This window comes from Thalassophryne amazonica, chromosome 20, assembly GCF_902500255.1.
Source record: "Thalassophryne amazonica chromosome 20, fThaAma1.1, whole genome shotgun sequence".
Taxonomy (NCBI): Eukaryota; Metazoa; Chordata; class Actinopteri; order Batrachoidiformes; family Batrachoididae; genus Thalassophryne; species Thalassophryne amazonica.
The window spans coordinates 51885207-51908524 of NC_047122.1; the positions used below are offsets into that span (position 1 = coordinate 51885207).

The 23318-nt window shown below is 41.9% G+C and overlaps 1 protein-coding gene across 2 annotated transcripts in view; it reads left to right on the forward strand.

Annotated features, from left to right (window-relative positions):
- ppp1r9a (protein phosphatase 1, regulatory subunit 9A) overlaps positions 1 to 23318 on the forward strand; it is a 139200-nt gene that overhangs the window by 79062 nt on the left and 36820 nt on the right. For both annotated transcript variants that reach the window (XM_034160178.1, XM_034160179.1), the window contains exons 5-7: positions 5069 to 5173; positions 10507 to 10642; positions 22858 to 23010. In XM_034160178.1, coding sequence (XP_034016069.1) covers positions 5069 to 5173; positions 10507 to 10642; positions 22858 to 23010 — 394 coding nt within the window. The remainder of the gene's footprint in view (positions 1 to 5068; positions 5174 to 10506; positions 10643 to 22857; positions 23011 to 23318) is intronic.

The window sequence follows — 23318 nt, forward strand, 5'->3', positions numbered from 1 at the left end:
AACAGCTATTTTCTATTTATTTAAGGCATAACAGGTTAGGAAAACACACTGTGTACCCAGGAACAAAACAAAAATAAAAATTTGTTACATAGTGTAATTCATCCTTTTGAATTTGACCTCTTTAATACAATCAAAGTCTCTTTGATGTCTGTGAAAGTGGCTGACATTCATATTTTAAATATCTCCAATTTTAACCCTCAAGTATTGGGGTCATTTATGACCCCGGGCATATATTTTTTTGTGCACCATTTTTGAATTTTAATCGAAAAAAGTTTCCTACTATGAATTTGGCCTTTATTTGTTCATAGAATTTTGCAAGTATTGGCGATCCGTGTGGCAAGTATAATCCAAACTTGTGCAGAGTCACCTATGACCCCCCAAGAAGATCTATGAGATTTCGACATTATAGCTTCAGATGGTGTAATTTGCCAACTCTTATTATATTTTACTGTTTTGCAGGGACGCATGGCCAACAGACCTAGAATAGCAAGATTTACAGCTGCACAAGCATTGAGACTGATTTTTGATGCCCACAGTGAGGATGAAAATAGTTCATGATTGTCACTAATGGGTTTGGTTCACAAATCCCAGTGATGGGTTCATTGCGATTTGTGTTAAAGTACTGGCATATTTGCTAGTCACTGGTTCTTCTATATTTGATGCTATAATTATCCTACCATATTAGTCACTAAAATAGCTTGGTCACTTGAGGGTTAATCATGTTTTTTAAAAAGAAAGAAGACATGGGCTTGTAGTTTAAACATGCAGATCAAGCAAACTGAGTTTTGGGATCAAACAAAATTATAAGAATTGCAGCTGTACATAGGACTCCATTTATTTAATTCCCATAAAATGATACCTCACCATCCTTGGTGTCCTTCTCTGCCTGTTTGCTCTCCTTGAATGGATTAACACAACATTTACAGTATGGATATTTGACATATGGACTAGTGTGGATAACTTTATGGATTAAAGATTTCCTAAAATTGCAAGAGACATCGGTGCTATGAAAACGAAGTTTGTAAATATAACATGAGGAATAGCTTGCATCTTTCAAGAATGGACATTTTTTTATATGTACAGTATCAAAGAAAAAAAAAAACAGAATCCCTGTTTGTTGAGATTTTATGTAGATTTTCCAGAGTGTACCATTAAGAGAGAATGTTTTCATCAGTGTTTGTTTGTGTCTTATAACTTGGCAGGATCCCAGTTCTGTAATATATTCCGGAGCTGAGATCCAGAAGAATGTTTGGCACATAGCAACATTTAAACTCAAAACGTTGTGAGAGGACGCTGATGAAATTTGGGAAGCACATGGATAATGTCCTAAAAAATTAGGGATTTTATTTTGAATTTGCCTCGCAACATAGTTTGGATCCAGAAAATCTTTTAAGCATTCAGGAACATTTAATTGAAAAATGGATTAATAAGAAACGTTGATAACATTTTGTGAACAGATGAATAATGTCCTAGGAAAGCTAATCTGGTGTCGCTGACTGAACAGCTCCCCCCAAAAAATCAGCCCCACTTGCCCCTCATTTTGGAGCATCAGCAGGAATTCACGGTTATCGCCTTGTTTCTGCATAAACCTGCACTCCAGTCATCATCTGTCTCACTGACAGATACATGTCTGAAGCTTTTGTTCAATAATCATTTCCACATAAATTCAGTATTATGATAAAAGATGGGGGGGGGGGGGGCAATCAGAGCGCAACATCAGCATGTCTGAGTCTGACTGTCTGAGTCTGACTCTCTACACCCAAAGCGATCAAAGGGAGTAATGTGATTATTAACCATCAGATGACAAAGTAAAACCTCTTACATCATTCTAAAGTCAGCTTTAAGCAGAAACAAGGCGATAATTGGTGAATCACTGCTGACGCTCCAAAATGGCGCATGCACAGTGAAGGCAGGGCGGATCAATTTTTAGAGGGGACCGTTCGGTCAACAACACTGGAACATATTCTGGATCTGAGTCCCAAACAAATGGTTGGCAATACTGAACTCAAAACATTATGACTGGATCTTGATGAAATTTTATCAGCATGTAGAAGAATTCCTAGAAAACAAGGTTTGGTGGTTGATGTTAAAATGCAAGTGAAATTGGGGTAATCTGGGGTAATATGTGTCCTTGGTGGAGGTATATGGTCTCTGAGTGCCTTCTAGATTCTTGCTGTTCTTTTCCTGTCATGAATCGTGGATAATCAGTAGCTTGGTTGGTTTCAGGTCATGAGCTCCCGAGATGACCTCATAAGCTGTCCACAGCAGAGCACAACTGTGGGCTCTGTTGTGGCTCACGGCAAAAACTTTGCCGGCCGCCATGTCCTCATCAGCCCCCTCATTAGTTTTGAGCATCATCTCTTCTGTCTGTTGGCTAAGCAAATCTGGAGCAGCTGTAATTGAAATTTACGACTCCAAGATCACTGTTTTTGAGAATAATGTGACTAATATGCATGACGTACCAGTTTATCTCTCGCACCTCCTTCAGTAGTTTCTCCACATTATAATCATGTCATTTTGACATTTGTTTTGGTAGCCTACACAGCCATAATCAAACAGCACATTGTGCATCACCACTGAGCCGAGTCTTTATTGGTCACTTTCAGTTTAGATCTTGGGACATCCTGAGGATTTGTGGGATCTCCAATAACCTGGTTATCATCATGGCCAGCCTATACACAGACACTGTGAGTGCTGTCTGGAGTGGGGGCAGAAACTCTGGTGTTCATCACAGATGGTGTCTGGTTCCTATGCTGTTCAGTACTCGCACGGACTAGGTGTTGAGTCAGGTCATGGAGTCCAAAGACTTGTGTGCCTTTGTAAGTGCAGAAAGGTTTGAAGCACTTGTGTCAGAATGTCTGGGTTTGTGATTGTCCTAATTCCTGATCCAGCCATCAGATGGGTATCTACATGGTTTAACTTCGGAGATTCATTAATCTTGGAAGTGACATCCATGTCGCTGGGACCTCGGCTGTAAGATCTGGACACACATCAAAAGAACTTATAGACTCATGAGGTTGCTGGACAGAGGTGTTTGACAAAGCCTGTATGTTTCCAGGAGAATGAAGGTCCAAGTCTTTTGGGTCCTGGTGTGTTCTGTCTTACTGTATAGTATGGTTGTAAGAACTGGACAATAACCAGTGATGAAAGGCAATAACTTGATATCTTTGGTACTAGGTTTCTCCAGAGAATCTTTGGGCATCTCTAAAATGGCTTTCTGTCAAATGAACAGTCATTTCAAGAAATGCAGATGTGGTGTTCTATCTGAAATTGTGAGAGAACATCAGCTATAATGTTATGATTGTGAAGTGAGTTTCTCTGAGCATGATCCAGTACGCAGGTGCCTCAGTACTGAGGATCATAGCGACTAGGAAAGGCTAAGGTGATGCAAGACATATAGTGCATCCAGAAATTATTCACAGTGCTTCACTTTTTCTACATTTTTTATGTTACAGCTCACTCACTCAGCGTCAACCGCTTTTCCAGGTTTGGGTCGCGGGGGCAACAGCATTTTCAAAATTCTGCACACAATACCCCATAATGACAATGTGTAAAAAGTTTTTGGAGATTTTTGCAAATTTATTAAAAATCAAAAAGTTAAGAAATCACATGTACATACTCACAGCCTTTGTTGTGAAGCTCAAAATTGAGCTCAGGTGCATCCTGTTTCCACTGATCAGCTACAGCTTAATTGGAGTCCAACTGGGGTCAAATTAGTTGAATGGGCATGATCTGGAAAGGCACACACCTGTCTACATATAAGGTCCCAAAGTTGACAGTGCATGTCAGAGCACAATCCAAGCATGAAGTCAAAAGAATTGTCTGTAGACCTCTGAGACAGGATTGTCTGGAGGCACAAATCTGGGGAAGGGTACAGAAACATTTCTGGTGCTTTGAAGGTCCCAATGAACACAGTGGCCTCCATTGTCCATAAATGGAAGAAGTTTGGATCCACCAGGACTCCGCTGGCCGCCTGTCTGAACTGAGTGATTAGGGGAGAAGGGTCTTGGTCATGGAGGTGGCCAAGAACCCAATGGTCACTCTGTCAGAGCTCCAGCATTCCTCTGTGGAGAGAGGAGAACCTTCCAGAAGGACAACCATCTCTGCAGCAATCCACCAATCAGGCTTGTACCGTAGAGTGGTCAGACAGAAGCTACTCCTTAGTAAAAGGAACATGGCAGCCCACCTGGAGTTTGCCAAAAAACACCTGAAGGACTCTCAGACCATGAGAAACAAAATTCTCTGGTCTGAGGAGACAAAGCTTGAACTCTTTAGCGTGAATGCCAGGCATCATGTTTAGAGGAAACCAGGCACCTTCCTACAGTGAAGCGTGGTGGTGGCAGCATCATGCTGTGGGGATGTTTTTCAGCAGCAGGAACTGGGAGACTAGTCAGGATTGAGAGAAAGATGAATGCAGCAATGTACAGAGACATCCTGGATGAAAACCTGCTCCAGAGCGCTCTTGACCTCAGACTGGGGCAACGGTTCATCTTTCAGCAGGACAGTGACCCTAAACACACAGCCAAAATATCAAAGGAGTGGCTTCAGGACAACTCTGGGAATGTCCTTGAGTGGTCCAGCCAGAGCCCAGACCTGAATCTGACTGAACATCTCTGGAGAGATCTGCAAATGGCTGTGCACCGATGCGCCCCATCCAAAACTGCCTAAAGATAGGTGCACCAAGCTTGTGGCATCATATTCAAGAAGACTTGAGGCTGTAATTGCTGCCAAAGGTGCATCAACAAAGTATTGAGCAAAGGGTGTAAAGACTTATGTCCATATGATTTCTTAGTTTTTTATTTTTAATAAATTTGATGACCTGACCTGAAGGTAGTATCTTTAGATTCTTTTTTTTTTGTTGTTTGTTCATCCAACATCCCACAATCTATGTTAATTAATTTCATGATGATTTGAAACATTGCAAAAGAATAAATCTTCAGATTTGTTAACTTGGAACCAGTTGACGTTAATGGCTAATCAGTTATAAATCGTGTATATTTTTTGTTGTTCAAATACTTGATATGATCCTTGCACCAGCATATAGACACACTGTCTTTTTGTGCATCAGGATCAAAGTGAATGACCAGATCGTGGAGGTCGATGGAACCAGTCTGGTGGGCGTCACCCAGAGCTTTGCCGCCTCCGTCCTCAGGAACACATCAGGAGTCGTCCGGTAAGACACAAGCACTAAAGAATACATTTTTCAGAGATTTGTTTTTGCTTCATAATTTAAGAGCTTCATTTTAACTTTTTTGTTTGCAAAGTGACTTACTATTTTTTTTCTTTTCAAAATAAATAAATAAAAACATTCAAAAACCAAGGACGTGTGTACTTTTAACAGGCATGGAATGTGACTTTTCAATAAAGAGATGCCACTGTCACAATAAACTGCTGGTCACACAGTTGCTGTTTGTTGAACTAATATTGACCATCTGAATTCCCACGTAGCAGAGACGAGCTTTGTAGAAGCAGCCTTGAAAATGTCCCGTTTCCATCATTTGTTCTTCTCCATTTAACGTATGAATGCAGCACATGAATGTGAGCAGGGAAATCAGCTTTTGTTTAATCTGCAAGATAAAAGTCAAGAATTATGCTGCATTACTCACGATATATGAAATATCAAAGTCTATAATTCAGGCACATAGAATATCAGGATAATTATTGTAACTGTTCTCTATGAATGTACTGGACGTATCTCTCAGTCTCACTCATCGTTCTCTTTCTTTTTCTTGTTAAATTGTCTTTCATCGCTTTTACAGCCACCTGTTTAACATTTGACTTTTTAAGCTCTACTTAACCTCATCATTAAACAGCATTTCTTGCTATAAAGATCATTTTATGAGCTTTACCACATCAGAAAAAAAAATCAGCTTGGGGAAGGAGCCCCCTACTACGATGACTGGTCATCCCTGCACTGAAAGGTACTGAACGTCTGTACTCCAATCACCTGTTTTTGCACAGTCCCATTCCATTACCTTATATTTATTTAACAGTGAATATAGTTTTACATATATGACTCTTTTACTTATTACAGACGTGTTTATTTTTCTTTTCTTATTGTTAATGCATGTGCGAGCTTACTTGGCAATTAATACAATTCTGATTCTGGAAAAAAAGCCCATTTGATCTACATTTTGCATTCGATCTCAATCAAAAGTGCCTCAATCACTCTCATACATCACCAAAGTTTCTGTGAAGGCTCTCAGTTGTCCAGGTGGTTTCCATAGTAGAGAAGCTTGAATCTTCGACTGGACTGGGTTGCTTGACGCGAAGACGTTTCGCTTCTAATCGCAGAAGCTTCCTCAGCTAAAATTTCTTGCTCTGGTATGGATGCAGCACAAGAGTCACAATTCTTATCTACAAGAGTCAAGACAGAAGTCAGACTACCAAATACATAATCCTGACATTTTGTCATATCTAATTTAGTTTATGAAAAGCCACTTCCAGCAGGAATTTGACCTTGGAAATGTTTTCCAAGGTAAAAATTTGTGGAATTGGTGAACTAGTGATAGCAGAGGCTCGGGCTCTAGGAGCGCAGTATTCTAGTTCTCTTTTTTTCACTTTTTTCACCTTTTAAAATGAATGAAGTAAGTTTGTCTAATTTAAGAAGCTAATTTAAGATGAAATATTACTTGTTAAGTTAACTTTGGCAAGTCTAATTAATTTGAGTGTTCCCACATGAAGCACTTTTGTGGCTGGTCCAACGATTCTCTTTTTCAGTGTGTTTAAAAAGAATGAAGTACATTTGTCTAAATTAACAAGTTGCCACAAATTAACAAGATGGCATAAATATTGCTTGTTAGGTTGATTAGGATCAACCTAATTTATTTGAGTGTTTCCAGTTGTAGCACTTTTTAAAGTTGGTCCAACAGTTCTCTTTTTTCACTGTATATTTAAAATTAATGAAATAAGTTTGTCTAAATTAAGTTTACAAATTGGTTTAAATATTAAGTTGATTTGGATCAGTCTAATTTATTTGAGTTTTACCAGTTGTAGCACTTTTTAAAGTTGGTCCAACATTTCTCTTTTTTCACTGTATATTTAAAATTAATGAAGTAAGTTTATCTACATTAAATTTACAAATTGGTTTAAATATTCATTTGCTTTGGATCAACTTAATTTATTTGAATGTTACCAGTTGGAGCACTTTTTAATGTTGGTCCAACAATTCTCTTTTTTCACTGTATATTTAAAATTAATGAAGTAAATTTATCTACATTAAATTTACACATTGGTTTAAATATTAATTTGATTTGAATCAACCTAATTCATTTGAGTATTACCAGATGAAGCACTTTTTAAAGTTCGTCCAACAATTCTCTTTTTTTCAATGTATATCTACAATGAATGAAGTAAGTCTGTCTAAATTAAATTAACAAATTGGTTTAAATATTAAGTTGATATAGATCATCCTAATTTATTTGAGTCTTACCAGATGAAGTACTTTTTTAAATTGGTCCAACAGTTCTTTTTTTCAGTGCATGAAAATTCAGTAAGGTATGTTTTCTATAATACATTCCAAAGGTAGAACATTCCAAGGTAGAACTCTACTAGTGAATACTAAGGTATAGCTAAATATCTAAAAAAAAGTAAGAATAGAATAGAAGAGTAGAATAGAATAGAGTAAAGCAACTTAGGTGCCTGGTCTTGAGAACCAGGGATGGCTTAACCTTTTGATCTTTGTTCGCGCTATTGAAGTAGTTTGTGCTAAAAGTTAGAGAATATAGTAAAAAACAAAGGAAAGAAAGCTCTGTGTGACCCAGAATCTAGTTGATCTCCATCACATCCGAGCAGCCGTGTCTGTTCTGTCCATGAATCTGTCCTGACATCTTCAAACGCCTGTCAGCCCAGCGCTACCTCACGGGATGGACACACGTCCTGTTCCACTTCTTCATTGGTTAATTTCTGCAGCCCTTCTTTCAGACTTCACTCATGAATGTGGATCATCTTCATACACCTCTTATATGAATGGGATTCTGTTCTATACACAATGAGATCACCAGTGAAGGGTTCCACAGCAGGAAGTGAACCTGCGCTGTGTGCAATTGGAGGAACCATCACAGACTTCCCACGCATGAGGAGAAAGGCTGTTTCCAGGTCAGCTGATGCTCAGACCTCCTTTGCCATCCATCAGTACCCAGCTTCACCAGGCTCGCTTCCCTTTTTTTCCATCATTGCCTTTCATTTGTTGCTTCACATGTAGATCAAAGTCGCCTCTGCTGAAGCGTAAGGACGTTTCTCCATCGCCTTTTCAAATGAATTAGGCCTGACCTGACGTCCTTTCTGTCAGTGTCTCTCTCGCTTGCTCTAACACATACATGTTTACACACGCACACACACAGCACCCTGCTGTGTTCGACATTTCTCGAACAGGTCAGTCGAAATGCCAGGAAGTTGGAGAGTAAATTGATAAGAGATGAATTTCCATTTGAACAGTGGCAAAGTTGAAGTTGTGTGTTGAACAGTACATGATTATGTCACATTTTGTCACTGTCTTCTTAAGCCAACAAATGAAGGATGGAACACATGTCCTGTGTCTTTAGGGTTTATGTTGACATGTAAAATGCAATATTGTTTTCCAAACTTGTGCCCACATATTATGTCAGTTCCGCCTGAAGTACTCACATTTATTCAAAGGAAAATAAAATATTTTCATGTTCTAACGAAAGCTATCATTTAATTACCTAATATTTTGCAGATATACTGTGTAAACATACTATAGTCATTTTGACATTGTAATTAAAACGTAGCATTTGTTTTTCAAACCTAATTTGAAATACAATGCCTTATAGCCTTGTTGAATAAAATTCAATTTGAGATTGTGTTGTGTATTTCATTAAAGAAATCTTTTTTCAAGTTACGAGCCTCATTTTCAAAAACAAAACAAAAAAGCATGTGAATGTAATTCAGTTGAATTCAGTTGAGTTTATTTATACTGCGTCAAATCCCAAACTAGGTCCCCCCCCCAAAAGTTCCTGCACATGGTAAGGTTTAAACATTGCACCCCCCGAGCAAGCACAATGGCAGCAGTGATCAGGACCTCAAGCCTTTTTTGACTATAGGAAAAAACACCAAGCAGACCAGAATAAGTGGGGTGACCGTCTGCTTTGGTCATGCTAATAAAAACAAAACAACAAAATAAAAACACAACAAAGAATTTACTAATTTGCAGAGACAGAAATGTGACCACGCACATATGTAGCTCAATGAGCAAGAAGGCCGATGGCTTAAAAGACAGTCAACAAGTGAAGCACAAAGTTCCAGTAAAACTTACTACAACCAGTAAGCCAGTGTTTGTATTGATGTCAGAACAGACATTAAAGAGGACATTCCTCAGTTTTCATCCACACAATGGTCCCCTGACCCCCTTTGTCAACCTGGGGTCTGAGACCCCTTAGGGGGTCTTCAATGATCACCAGGTAGTCGAGAGGTTTTGTCTGTTCTGAGGTTGTCCATAGTAGAAGTGGATATGTTACATCATCGTGGCAATCCCTGGGTGGCGAGGAAGATCGTCTCTTGATCGTTTCCTGGACAAGATATCTACATCCAGGTCAGTGTAGAGACACTTGTGCATGGGTTTATTTAACATGGGAATGTCATTGTATGCCGACAAACATTCAGTCCTTGACAGGTTCTCATCCTTGAATGATGGCTGGGAAATCCCAGACTATTTGGGTCTGAGGACGTGCTGCAGCGTTCATCTGCCTTCACAGCCATTGGGTTGCAAGCCACTACCTCTTCTGCCTGATCTGCTGTTGAAGACTTCTTGTTTCACCAAATCTCCGTTAGCCGTCTTATGTTCAGAGTTCCTGTTGGGCCTTCATGGTTACTGTAGCAGTCACGGGGCACACAAGGTCCTCATTGTACTTCACCCTAACAGCACATCCCCTACTTGATCCATAACGCCAGGTATCATGACATGGATGAGGGGTTGGGTTTTGACACCCTATATGTGTTGTAAAGTCAATACCTTTATTTTAATAACTCACTTACTGGACAAAAAAAAAATGAATATGGATCTCGAGGGCCAATTATTTCTGAGCAAAAACTTGAGCACTATTATATATTTTATATATATTACATATTTTTGTCTTTGTCAGCATAATAGCAGAGCAGGTATCTCAGTGGGATATGTAGAACTGGCTTTGATTCTCAGTCATGCTAACTATCTGCATTCTTGGACGTGACAATAATCCTGCACTGTCCCAGTCCAACCAGCTATAAATGGCTGCCAGTCTTGCCTGGGGAAGTAGTGTGTGATGGGCTGGCATCCTCTCCAGGGGGAATTGTAGATTCTCAACCCCTTCGTGCTATGGAATCTGGGGATAAGTGCCAGCACCAATGGGCCTCGGGGCCTATAGGCCTTAAAGGATGGAATGTCATAACCAGCTCTTATGCCTTGTATTTCCTGTAGGTAAATCCTGAGTGCAAGTACAGCAGTTGTGGAGTTGCTTGGACTCCTTGTGTCCTGTAATGGTTTGTAATTACAAGTGTGTGCCGTTTCAGGTTTGTGATTGGTCGAGAGCGTCCAGGCCAGCAGAGTGAGGTGGCCACGCTCATCCAGCAGACACTGGAGCAGGAGAGGAGGCAAAGAGAGCTGCTGGAGCAGCAGTACACCCTCTATGATGCCGACGATGATGAGGTAATGGCAGCTGACATGACTGAAGATGATAAATGTGCACCGCACTAAATTATGTTCCACATAAGTGGATGTGAGAATATTAGAATTCTTTTATCTTATATTAACAAGATGTATTAATCTGAATTAATGCCAAGTTTTTCTGTCCTGTCACACGAGACGCGACACGATGCCTTTCCCTGTCAGTTAATGGGCATCAGCTTCCTTTCTGTGACAGATGACTGGAAGTTTTGGGTTTGTTAATTTCATATGGCTGACTGACGCCCTGTTTTGATGCTGCCACACCCACTCACATGCAACAGACTAAGAAGATGCCTCATGCACTTTCAGTCCTACAAAGCATCACTGAGCATTTCCTCCTCTCCGATTCTGCTGCTTACTCACAGCGGGTTTAATCCAGCAGTCGCTGAGCCTCGTGCACTCACACACTGTGGAAATGCAAAAATAAAGATTAAAAAAATGGAAAGGTGCGGATTCGCGTGGGCACACACAGTGGGGCATCTCTTAGGGCGTGCGCGGCCCTCATCAGTTTTGTTTGAGGTGTTTTATTTCCTGGCGGAGAGTGGATTGAGTGTTCTCATGCATGAGCATCTCCTGCAGGTCTCCAAATCCAATCATGCTACTATAACAACAACCCCTCTCACATTTAACACTGTCAGCTCTGATTAGATTCCGATGGAGACTTGAGGCTTGACTTCAGTTATTAGTGCAGAGCTCCTAAAACACACCAGGACCCTTCCTTTGTCTTTGTCTCAGCGTTTCAGATCTCAGCTGCGTGGGAGAAAACAGCACAAACCTTATGTTGCTTTAGGTGGACAACACGAGAGCTTTTATCTCAGCGAACAGCAACTTCGGCAGATCAACACATTACATTTGACACATTAATTGCAACACCGCTGTGAAAATGCACTTATAGTCTGCCGGGGTAGCGTTCCAGAGCATCCATAACTCGCTCTGCAGCCGCTGATAGGGTGAACGGTTACAAAGCCATTGCAGAGATCTATGGGCCAATAAAAGAGGTCATTAATATTAATATCACCATAAATAGTGGAAGACAGTCACACAGGGTGGGTATAGAGGGAGGTTATTTCTCCGTCTGAGTGCTGCTTGACGACATGTGACAGACAGGTCTTAAAATGGACCAAGGTCCCAGGAGGACAGGAGACAGTTTCACTTTGTAACAGACGTCATACACGTTAGATCTATATTTTGTAAAATAACACACATGCATGACAAACACCAATGAAAGTATTGTTAAATATATATATAAAAAAGTGGTGCTAAAGGAGGGGAGGAAGAGTAACAGGAAAACAGAGGTCAGGAATGAGAGGAACAGTAGTAGCCGGTAAACCAGTATTGATATTTATATTTGTGTATTTATATTTGCAAACTGTAATTCTTTTTTACTTTCACTTTTGACACTGTGTGCTTCTTACCCTGTGTGCTGCTATACAATGCTGCTAGTACCTCAATTTCCCTGAGGGAGTCTTCCTAAAGGATTAAGAAAGTTCTATCTTATCTAATCTAAAGACAAGAAACTACCATTTAAATTATGAATGAATGAAACAAACCTGTCATGACATTGGCATAAATCTAGTGTGGGTTGAATTTTGGGATTAAAACCCTGCTGAAATGCTCCACACATTTTGACAGCACAAACCAGGCTTTTTGAAACGCTTCATAAAAAACAATTCATGATATGTCTGGTATTTATATTGTGTATATGGTATTTAGATTGTGTAATTATATTTATAGTTACAAATTGTTTTTTACTTTCACGTTTGATACTCTGTGCTTCTTACCCTGTGTGGTGCTATACAATGCTACTGGAACCTCAATTTCCCTGAGTCTTCCCAAGGGATCAGTAAAGTCATATCTAATCTAATCTAATATAATCAAATCTAATCTAAATTAACAAAGTGCGAGATGAACAAATTGCTTTAGACAAAGATTCAGTGTTTCCAAACACTCGAAACATTAAATGACACAGTTGTACCAGACAATAATTTGTTGCTTTGGCAAGCTTGAAAGTAAATGAATCAAATGCTTCACCAAAGGATTCACCTTTAGAAATGCTATTATCAAATGCCTATCATGAAATTCAGATTTATCATTTTGATATGCTTCAAAAATGTTTCAGTTTTTGAAATGCTCAAAACTATAACAGAAAGTTTCCCTGTGTTGAAATGCACAGAAGAGGAAATGAAGAATGAATTCAGAAAATGATTCCCTCTTTGAAAATGCTCAAAACACTTAATAAAACAGCTGCTTAAAAAAAAATTCACTGTTTTGACACTCTCAAAATAATATTACTTCATTGACATGATTCATTGTTATGAAGTGCTTGAAACTATAACTTGCAAAATGACACTTTTTGAAATGCTGAAAATAATAAATGACAGTTACTTGTGTTAATGATTCAATGTTTTTGCACATTCAAAACAGTGTTACTTTATAAAGTGGTTGTTTTTGAAATGCTTGAAACTAAATTAACCAAATTCTTTACAAAATGATCCACTGTTTTAAAAAACTCAACACACTATTACTTTGTAAAAACCAAAAAATGTTGTGTAGCACTTTTGAAAAAGTTTCACTTTTTGAAATGTTCAAAACAGGCAATGAAGAAATCATTCCAGAAAATAATTCACTGTTTCAAAAGTCTCAACACAGCATCACTTCATAAAACCGCTAATTATTTTAAAATACTTTTGAAAAGATTCGTTGTATGAAGTATTAAAAACAGGAAATGTAGAAATAATTCCAGAAAATGAATGAATGAATGAATGAACTGTTTATTTCGAACATTTGATACAACAATTACAAGATAGATCAGTGAAGACAACAACAAAAAAGTTCTTACTGTGTACCCATCATGTCTGAAAAGGGGTAGGGTGAAGCATCAGCTTATTTTTCCCTACCCCTTCTTCCCCACAACCAGTAATACCCTTTGCCACATATACACATAGATTCCTACACACCTAAACCGATATCAATATATATCTATATCTATATCTATATATATATATATATATATACACAAACATAAATATACACCTACACATACCTACTTACATACAAAATACTATATATTTACAAGCCGAAGCAAAAAACAAAAACACCCTAACCCTCATTACCCTTCCTCCTCCCTATACCTAGAAAAAAAACATATTTTGTACCGCTGTTTGAACTGGTTCATGCTTGGACATTGCTTGAGCCCCACTCCCAATCTGTTCCACATCCTCACCCCACAGACAGAAATACAGAAACCTTTTAATGTTGTTCGTGCCCACTGATGCTTTAAATTAAATTACCCCCTCAGATTGCAATCCCCTGATCTGTTAAAAAACATATTTTTAATATTTGCTGGAAGTAAATTGTTTATTGCTTTATACACGATTTGTACTGTTTGAAAATGAACCAAGTCTGTGAATTTTAAGAATTTGGATTGTAAAAATAGTGGATTTGTATGATCTCTATAGCCAGTATTATGAATAATTCTTATAGCTCTTTTCTGCATTACTGATAGTGATTGTGTTGTACCTTTATAAGTATTACCCCATACCTCTGCACAGTACTGTAAATATGGTAAAACCAGTGAGCAGTAAAGAATGCGGAGTGAGTTGTGGTCCAGAATATGTTTCGCTTTGTTTAGAACTGAAATGCTTCTTGACAGTTTACTTTGTATATGTTTTATATGAGTCTTCCAGTTTATCTTATCATCTATTATCACCCCCAGAAACTTATTTTCATGTACCCTTTCAATATCTACCCCCTCGACTTGTAACTGAACCTGTATGTCTGTATTACAATAGCCAAATAACATGTATTTTGTTTTACTTAAGTTACTATAGTTAAAAATGATTCAATGTTTCAAAACAACGTGCTTCAGAGAATGATTCACTATTTTAAAATGTACAAAACATTATTATTGTTGATTGTTTTAAAACATTTTTGATAAGATTCACTTATTGAAATGCTCAATAGGTAATCAAGAAATAATTTCAGAATATGATTCACTATTTTGAAACACTAAATGAAAAACATGCTTCAGAGAATGATTCACTATTTTGAAATACACAAAAAATTATTATTGTTGATTGTTTTAAAACATTTTTGATATGATTCACTTATTGAAATGCTCAAAATAGGTAATCAAGAAATAATTTCAGAAAATGATTCACTATTTTGAAACACTAAAAGAAAAGCGTGCTTCAGAGAATGAGTCACTATTTTGAAATCATCAAAACAGTATTACTGCATAAAACTGTCAATCGTTTTGAAGCGGTTGTGAAATTTTCAAGACAGGAAATGAAGAAACTCTTCGAAACACTAAAGTAATCACTTGCTTCAAACAATGATTCACTATTTTGGCATGAGCAGTATTACTTCATAACAGTGTTAAGTGTTTAGTTACACTTTTGAGAAGTTTCACTTATTGAAATGCACAGAACGACACTGCTTTGAAACAAAAATGAAGCACTTGCTTCAGAGACAGATGCATTTTGTTCAGTTCTTGAAACACTGAATAAAGCAGTTCAGAAATGTGTGACATTCTGTAATGGTGACTTCGAGTGGGCGGGCTCTGACATGAATTCCTGTGCGTATTGGTACATCTTGCGTGCATGCAGATCCAACGTGCACACATGGACACACAAAGGTGACGGCTGTCACGGCGGCTATCGTGGACTCTCCCTCTGGTAAAAGTGCAGCTGCTGCAGCCGTTTCCTCCAGCAGATCGTTCACATGCTGAGCAGCTTTGAAACATCAACAGGGTTTCTCTTTAAACGGTTCCTTTCTAGAAGAAGTGCATTTAATATATGGGCTGTTTGAGCCCCTCCCATGTACCCATTCAGTATATGGGCCCATCATGTAGGAGGTTGGTTCCACAGCAACAAGGAAAGCTGTTATGGAAATATAAATCTCTGCTGACCATGCGTGCAAACACATCAGGCCTGAAGTGCAGGAAAGGAAACGAGGAAAAGATATAGGCCAAGATTATGAGAGAGGAGATGAGAGTGAGTGTGTGCGTGCACACGCACGTTTGTGTGTGTTTTCACTCTATATCTATGAAAGAGACACAAAGTAGGGATGTGTTGAAGGCAGAGAGGTAAGAAAAAGATAAGGACTGAAGAGAAGAATCACTTAAAAAGTTGATTTCCATTTTTTATCTGTGGAACGAGAGGACACAGATGGTTCGATCAGAACATGAGAACATAAGGTAAGCCGTGCTGAAGTGATCAGGTGCTGCTGGTTACAAGCCAAAGAGTGAATCACCTCGTCTGCCCTGATTCGCCCTGATCCAATACCTCGCGGCTAAAGCTGCCATTCATTCATTACACTGAGAGGCCGAAAGAAACCAAGCATGCCCTTTAAAATGTGCACGCTAATGGCCTGTACTGACATCAAACCATGAAACCGGGTTCCATTTAACCGTTTGACCACCATGTCCAGCAGGAGTTATAGTGTTTGCATTTTAGAAACACGGATATTTTACTTTTTTCATTGTGACTCATTTTGACCTATTTCATTTGCTGCAAATATTTGCTAATATTTGCAGCATTGTGCAAAAGTCTTAAGCACCAAAGTGTTTGACATTAACTCAATTAAAGTTTTAACTGAAACTATAAATGAAAGAATGTAGTTTATTAAAAAATACCTTAAAGAAAGCCTAATTACTTAGTAGGTTTACAACCCCAGTGTATGAATCCACAATGACAACAAACTGGATAATAATCAATGAATAATGATTTGTTCAACATCAGGTGTGGGATAATTGACTTAAAATAAATCAGATGTAAAGGTGAAGGACAGTCACACTTAATGTATTGCATATATTGAATGTTTAGCATTTTTCCATCCATCCATCCATCCATCCATTTTCTTCCGCTTTATCCGGAGTCGGGTCGTGGGGGCAGCAGCTCAAGCAAAGCCGCCCAGACCTCCCGATCCACACACACCTCCCCCAACTCCTCTGGGGGAACCCCAAGGCGTTCCCAAGCCAGCCGAGAGATGTAGTCCCTCCAGCCCCTACCCGGTCTTCCCCGGGGCCTTCTCCCAATGGGACGTGCCCGGAACACTTCTCCAGCGAGGCGTCCAGGGGGCATCCGGAAAAGATGCCCGAGCCTCCTCAACTGACTCCTTTCAACATGGAGGAGCAGTGGCTCGACTCCGAGCTCCTCCCGAGTGACCGAGCTCCTCACCCTATCTCTAAGGGAGCGCCCAGCCACCCTGCGGAGGAAACTCATCTCGGCCGCTTGTACTTGCGATCTCGTTCTTTCGGTCATGAGCCAAATCTCGTGACCATAGGTGAGGATCGGAACGTAGATTGATCGGTAAATCGAGAGCTTTGTGTTATGTGTCGGACGCAGCCCGGAGAACCGACCAGCGTTTGAAGGACCCAGTATAAAATAAGCAGAGCACGGTACAAAGGATAACAAAATTTAATGACATAACAGTGACGTGAAAAAAAGACAACAAATGAGTGCGCGGTCTGGCGTGGTGGATTTACGGTGCGCTCCCAGCTGCACAAACGGTCCGGAGCCAGAAACAGTTCGGACCCAAGGACCCCGCCGACACTCCCCAGGTGGCCGCGACAAACCGAGTCTGTGAAAGAAGAAACCATCATGTGAGTCCACACTCCACACACAGAGAGACCGCTCAAAGGTGTACATAAACAGCAAACACTTCCTGGCTTAATCACTAATCAGCTTCCCTCTCTGCAGGCATGGAACACCCAGTTCACATTACTCAACTGCAGTGGAAGCTGATTAAACGACTAACATAACAGCTCAATACAATAAGGTGTGAGGGACACCACATTTACTGACTGTACAAATGTTAGTCACAAAACCTAACGTACCTCAGGAAGTGTGCTGACGAGCGTGAGACCTCACCCCCTCCTCTTTCACAGACCATGGCATCAAACCTGGACGTTCTCTGCATCCATAATGATGAGATGGCTCTCAAGACGACGATCTCACCCGTCTGGTCACAAGGTCGAGTCTCTGGCAAATACACACTGTGTACTCCAGACTTAAATGCCACCATGCTCCAATCCGTGTAGATGCACCACAGCTGTGAGTCCTGACGAGCTGCACTTGATCAGCCTCAGGTGATCAGGGTGAGGTCCTGAAAACTCAGCCACACAGCCACTCAGTCTTAAACGCGTACCACCTGGAAGGAAAAACAAAAGACAGCACAGAAGACAGAAACAAAAGGCAGCCAGGCCCCCCCAGCCATACAACAGCACCCCACCCTCACGGGAAGCCTCCCGGCGACCACACAAACCTGGCCGAGGAGAAACACCCCCCTCCAGGGACCATGGCTGGAAACCGTATCTGCATTCATCTTCCAACAGAATCTTCATCTAACAGAACGGTTGATGTCTTCTCCTCTGGCTGCATCTTTGCCTTTGTTTCTGTCAGTCAATTAGCACAGGTGTGGCCAGGAGTTCTTGAACCTGTGCGGTCAGCCTTTGTCCAACCATGTTTACAGTCTGATTAGTCATAAAACAAAAAAGACAAACACAAACAACCAAAGCACCCCCCCCCCCCCTCCCCAGAGGACCGTCCCATCAAACCCCGGGAAGAGGAGAAAAGAAAAACAACCCAAACTTAAGCTTGCAAATAAAAACGCTAACACCCCCTCCGACGACATGTAGGGACCAACATCCCCCAGAGGACATCCCGCCAGCTCCAGGAGTAATAACCACAGCCGAGGTCCCTCTGGGATCCAAAGTCACCCACGGGGACTCCCAGCGCCTCCCAGAGGACCGTTCCATCAACCCTAGGAGACGCCTCCCCTCATGACCAACGGACCCAGCCCCGGCCGTCTATGGCTAGATGGACCCACAGCCCTTTCCCCCCCAGAGGACACCACAGTCACACCCTGAGGGCGGAAACTGGGGGGAAAAACAAAAGGAAAAAAAAAACATACAAACAAAACAACCCCAACCCCACCCCCTCGGCGCAGTGGAAACTGGAAGCACGTCCAGCGTCACCAACCATGACTATACCCCAGAAGTCAACCGGGAGGAGTGGAACAGCGGTTATGGCAGACTGCACAAAACGGCGCCACCCCTCCGACTTCCAAACCAGCCACCAGCTGCGGGTATATCCCACTGCCCCAAACCTCAGCCACGCCGATGGCAGACGGCTCAAAGGCGCGCTGAAGCCAGAGGTGGAACAGGGAATCAACAAAACACAAAAAAACAACCCCCCGAACCCCCCCCCCCCCAGGTGCAGAGGTTACCTGGGAAACGCCCAGCATAACCAAACTGCACCACTCCAGCAACGCCGACACGTACGGCTCACACGGCTGGAGCCAGAGGAGAAGAGAGGGCATAACAAAAAACAAAAAAAAAAAGAAAACAGAAAAAACAACCCAATTACCCCCCCATCACCCCCCAGGGGACCGTCCCATCAAACCCTGGGAGGTGAAACCAAAAGAAATAAAAAGAAAGACTAACAGACTAACATAAAGTTAACTGGGTCCTGTTATGCTCCAGACAGAACTGCAGGGTCACGACCCCAGAGCACTAATAGTGAAGAAAATCCCACACAAAAACCAACTCAAAAAACACCCACAAAAAATGAACCAACACAAAACTAATCAGTGACTCATACCGTTAAGCTCAAACAAATGGAACACACCTGTTCCATCTTAAGAGCATTAACGGTACTGTGACTCAGTCACCAACAGAGGGAGCCAGAGTGGTGAAAATGAAAAACCCCCTTTGGTAACAGAGAAACCAACTCATGCTGCTTTTCTGTGCGCAGCTGTGTGCAAACACACAACCAAAAAGTGCCTCAACTAAATAACGCCAGAGCTGACACAACAGACGCAGTAGTTATCTTCACCCGGGGAAATGGGGCTACAACTATAACACAGGAAGCTCAGCGACCCGTGCCACAGAGCTCTGCCGTGCGCGTTCACCCATTACAGACACACTCTTGCAGCTCCCGTTTAAACCTCTTATCCGGTCGAAGTGTGACGCGAAGCCGTCGCCAGTCACACTCCACCACGACCCACGGATAAGGCAACAACACAGGAACACGGCTGCAAAAGAGCTCAAATCAGTATTCGATAATGGGTTCTCAAACACGCACCATCCGGGCGGAGAGCACCCGCAACTGATCCGGATAACTTCTGAACGTCTGGTGCCGCCTTCCCGGCGCAGTACCGTCTCTGCTACCGCTGGGTCCGTGATGTTTGGCCAGAGACTACTGTTATGTGTCGGACGCAGCCCGGAGAACCGACCAGCGTTTGAAGGACCCAGTATAAAATAAGCAGAGCACGGTACAAAGGATAACAAAATTTAATGACATAACAGTGATGTGAAAAAAAGACAACAAATGAGTGCGCGGTCTGGGGTGGTGGATTTACGGTGCGCTCCCAGCTGCACAAACGGTCTGGAGCCAGAAACAGTTCGGACCCAAGGACCCCGCCGACACCCCCAGGTGGCCGCGACAAACCGAGTCTGTGAAAGAAGAAACCATCATGTGAGTCCACACTCCACACACAGAGAGACCGCTCAAAGGTGTACATAAACAGCAAACACTTCCTGGCTTAATCACTAATCAGCTTCCCTCTCTGCAGGCATGGAACACCCAGTTCACATTACTCAACTGTAGTGGAGCTGATTAAACGACTAACATAACAGCTCAATACAATAAGGTGTGAGGGACACCACATTTACTGACTGTACAAATGTTAGTCACAAAACCTAACGTACCTCAGGAAGTGTGCTGACAAGCGTGAGACCTCACCCCCTCCTCTTTCACAGACCATGGCATCAAACCTGGACGTTCTCTGCATCCATAATGATGACATGGCTCTCAAGACGACGATGTCACCCGTCTGGTCACAAGGTCGAGTCTCTGGCAAATACACACTGTGTACTCCAGACTTAAATCCCACCATGCTCCAATCCGTGTAGATGCACCACAGCTGTGAGTCCTGACGAGCTGCACTTGATCAGCCTCAGGTGATCAGGGTGAGGTCCTGAAAACTCAGCCAAACAGCCACTCAGTCCTAAACGCGTACCACCTGGAAGGAAAAACAAAAGACAGCACAGAAGACAGAAACAAAAGGCAGCCAGGCCCCCCCAGCCATACAACACTTTGCCCCCCTACTCAGCTCTCTCTTCACCACGACGGCCCGATACAGCGACCGCATCACTGCAGATGCTGCACCGATCTGTCTATCAATCTCACGCTCCATCCGTCCCCGAGATACCAAGACCCCGAGATACTTAAACTCCTCCACTTGAGGCAAGGACACTCCACTGACCTGAAGAGGGCAAAGCACCTTTTTCCAGTCGAGAACCATGGCCTCGGATTTGGAGGTGCTGATTTTCATCCTGGACGCTTCACACTCGGCTGCAAACCGCCCCAGTGCACGCTGAAGGTCCTGATTTGACAAAGCCAACAGAACCACATCGTCCGCAAACAGCAGAGACGAGATTCTGTGGTTCCCAAACCAGACCCCCTCTACACCCTGGCTGCGCCTAGAAATTCTGTCCATAAAGATAATGTACAGAAGCGACAAAGGGCAGCCCTGGCGGAGGCCAATGTGCACTGGAAACAGGTTTGACTTACTACCAGCAATGTGAACCAAGCTCCTGCTGTGGTCGTACAGGGACCGGATAGTCCTTAGCAAAGGACCCCGGACCCCGTACTCCCGGAGCACTCCCCACAGGGTGCCCCAAGGGACATGGTGAAACGCCTTCTCCAGATCCACAAAACACATGTGGACTGGTTGGGCGAACTCCCATGAACCCTCGAGCACCCGATGGAGCATGTAGAGCTGGTCCAGTGTGCCGCGACCAGGCGTGTCAGCCAAGATAGTCCCACAACATCCAGAGACTTAACATTTGTTTAGCATTTTTTCATAAGTTATTTGATATGTAGAAGCTTTTCACCATTTTGTCATAATTTTTGCTTAAAAAAAGTCATGCCTATGAGTTTTAAACAGTATTGTGGGGATATACTGAGATTTCACTTTTTAAATGTACTCCCCCCCCCCCCCCCCAACAACAGTTTGACTAACTAAACCCACCTTGACACTTGCACGAATTTGATCCCCAGACTGCCGCGCAATTCATCATGCTAATGCGACCCGCTTTGTCCTGCACGACGCAGTTCTTTGTCCCACTTGACGCCACGTTATATAAAATAGCAATTTCGTAGCCGTTGACGCATTCGCTCTGAGAACTTGGCTGATGAGACCATCTCTCATTGCTCCCAGAATCACAGAGAAATTATCTGCAGCTGTAGCTTGCCTTGTGCATGTCCTGCGGTGGAGAACGCATTTGGAATCATCTCAAAGGTAATTATTTATAATATTTATGTTGTAATGTATAATAGCAGGGGTGGTGGCCAAGTGGTTAATGCGCTTGGTTTCAGTTCAGAAGGCTCCGGGTTCAAATCCCACCCCTGCCACATTTCTCCATGTAATGTGGAGTTGCGTCGGGAAGGGCATCCAGCGTAAAACCTGTGCCAATTCAACATGCAGATCCACCTTGGATTGGATTTGCTGTGGCGACCCCGAGTGCAAACAAGGGAGCAGCCGAAGGGACTTTTTTTTAAATGTTGTAATGTATTGGTAAAACAGTTGCATTTTCATTCCTTCTCATGAGTTACATAATGTATCTGTAAAATTATGTTTATTATAGCTGTAACATCTCGCCATAATCGTTCAGATGCGCTACGCGCAATGAAATGCATTGACGCGCAGTGACACACAGTGTTTCTAAATAGGTTTGCGCAACGGTCATGATTAGTTCACGAAATTAATGCGTGCCAGAAGTTTTGAACATTTCTAAATTTTCTTTGCGCACTGGCACGCAATCGCAAACAGTTCACGCGCAGTTTACAACAGTTTATGGCAAGTTTACTAATTGGAACGAAATGTGCCAGTGCGGGAATCAAATTTGTGCAAGTGTCAAGGCACCTCAAGTTTCCTGAATATTATACTGCTGGAATCATTACATAGAAACTGTATTTGTGCAAAATAGAGAGTATAAAGAAGACGGCGTTCAGAAACTACAGTGAATATTGGATGGTGCTCAACATGCGATGTGGAGCAGAGTGATGCACTCAGACATCTTTGACACGACCGTCCGTCCCTGTGTAGATATGACTCACTTTAACTGAAGAAAGCAGAGGAGGTTGGTTCAGTCTGTTCTGTTCATCTGACTTGTGCGTTTGCTCTCAAAGCAGACTGGAGAGTACGCCACAGATGGCGAAGAGGCCGGCCCCACGGCGGCAGGCGGCGAGAAGAACATCGAGGTGTTTGACCTGCCGGACACAGACGACATCTTGTCTCCCTCTGAATTAGATGCCACCAAACTCTACCAGAAGTTCAGAGAGGTGACTTAAAATGCTTTGTGTTGTACGAATGCCCAGTCAGTCTTCACTCCTCCTAAACACCCAGCAGTACAAGGCTGCTACTTTTATAGTCTGCCGGTTCTTGGAAGACTACACAGGGGGCCTCACATGTTTTACACTGATTCGTGAAAATGAAAGCTTTGTCATTCGGTCATACCATAATATTTGACATTTTATTACTTCTGTCCAAAACTGAATAATTTAACTAGTTGTGCTCACTGACTGTTAACTCATTTACACTTTTTTCAGTGGCTGAGCAGCCGATATTTTTGAATGGACAGTGTCGTGCC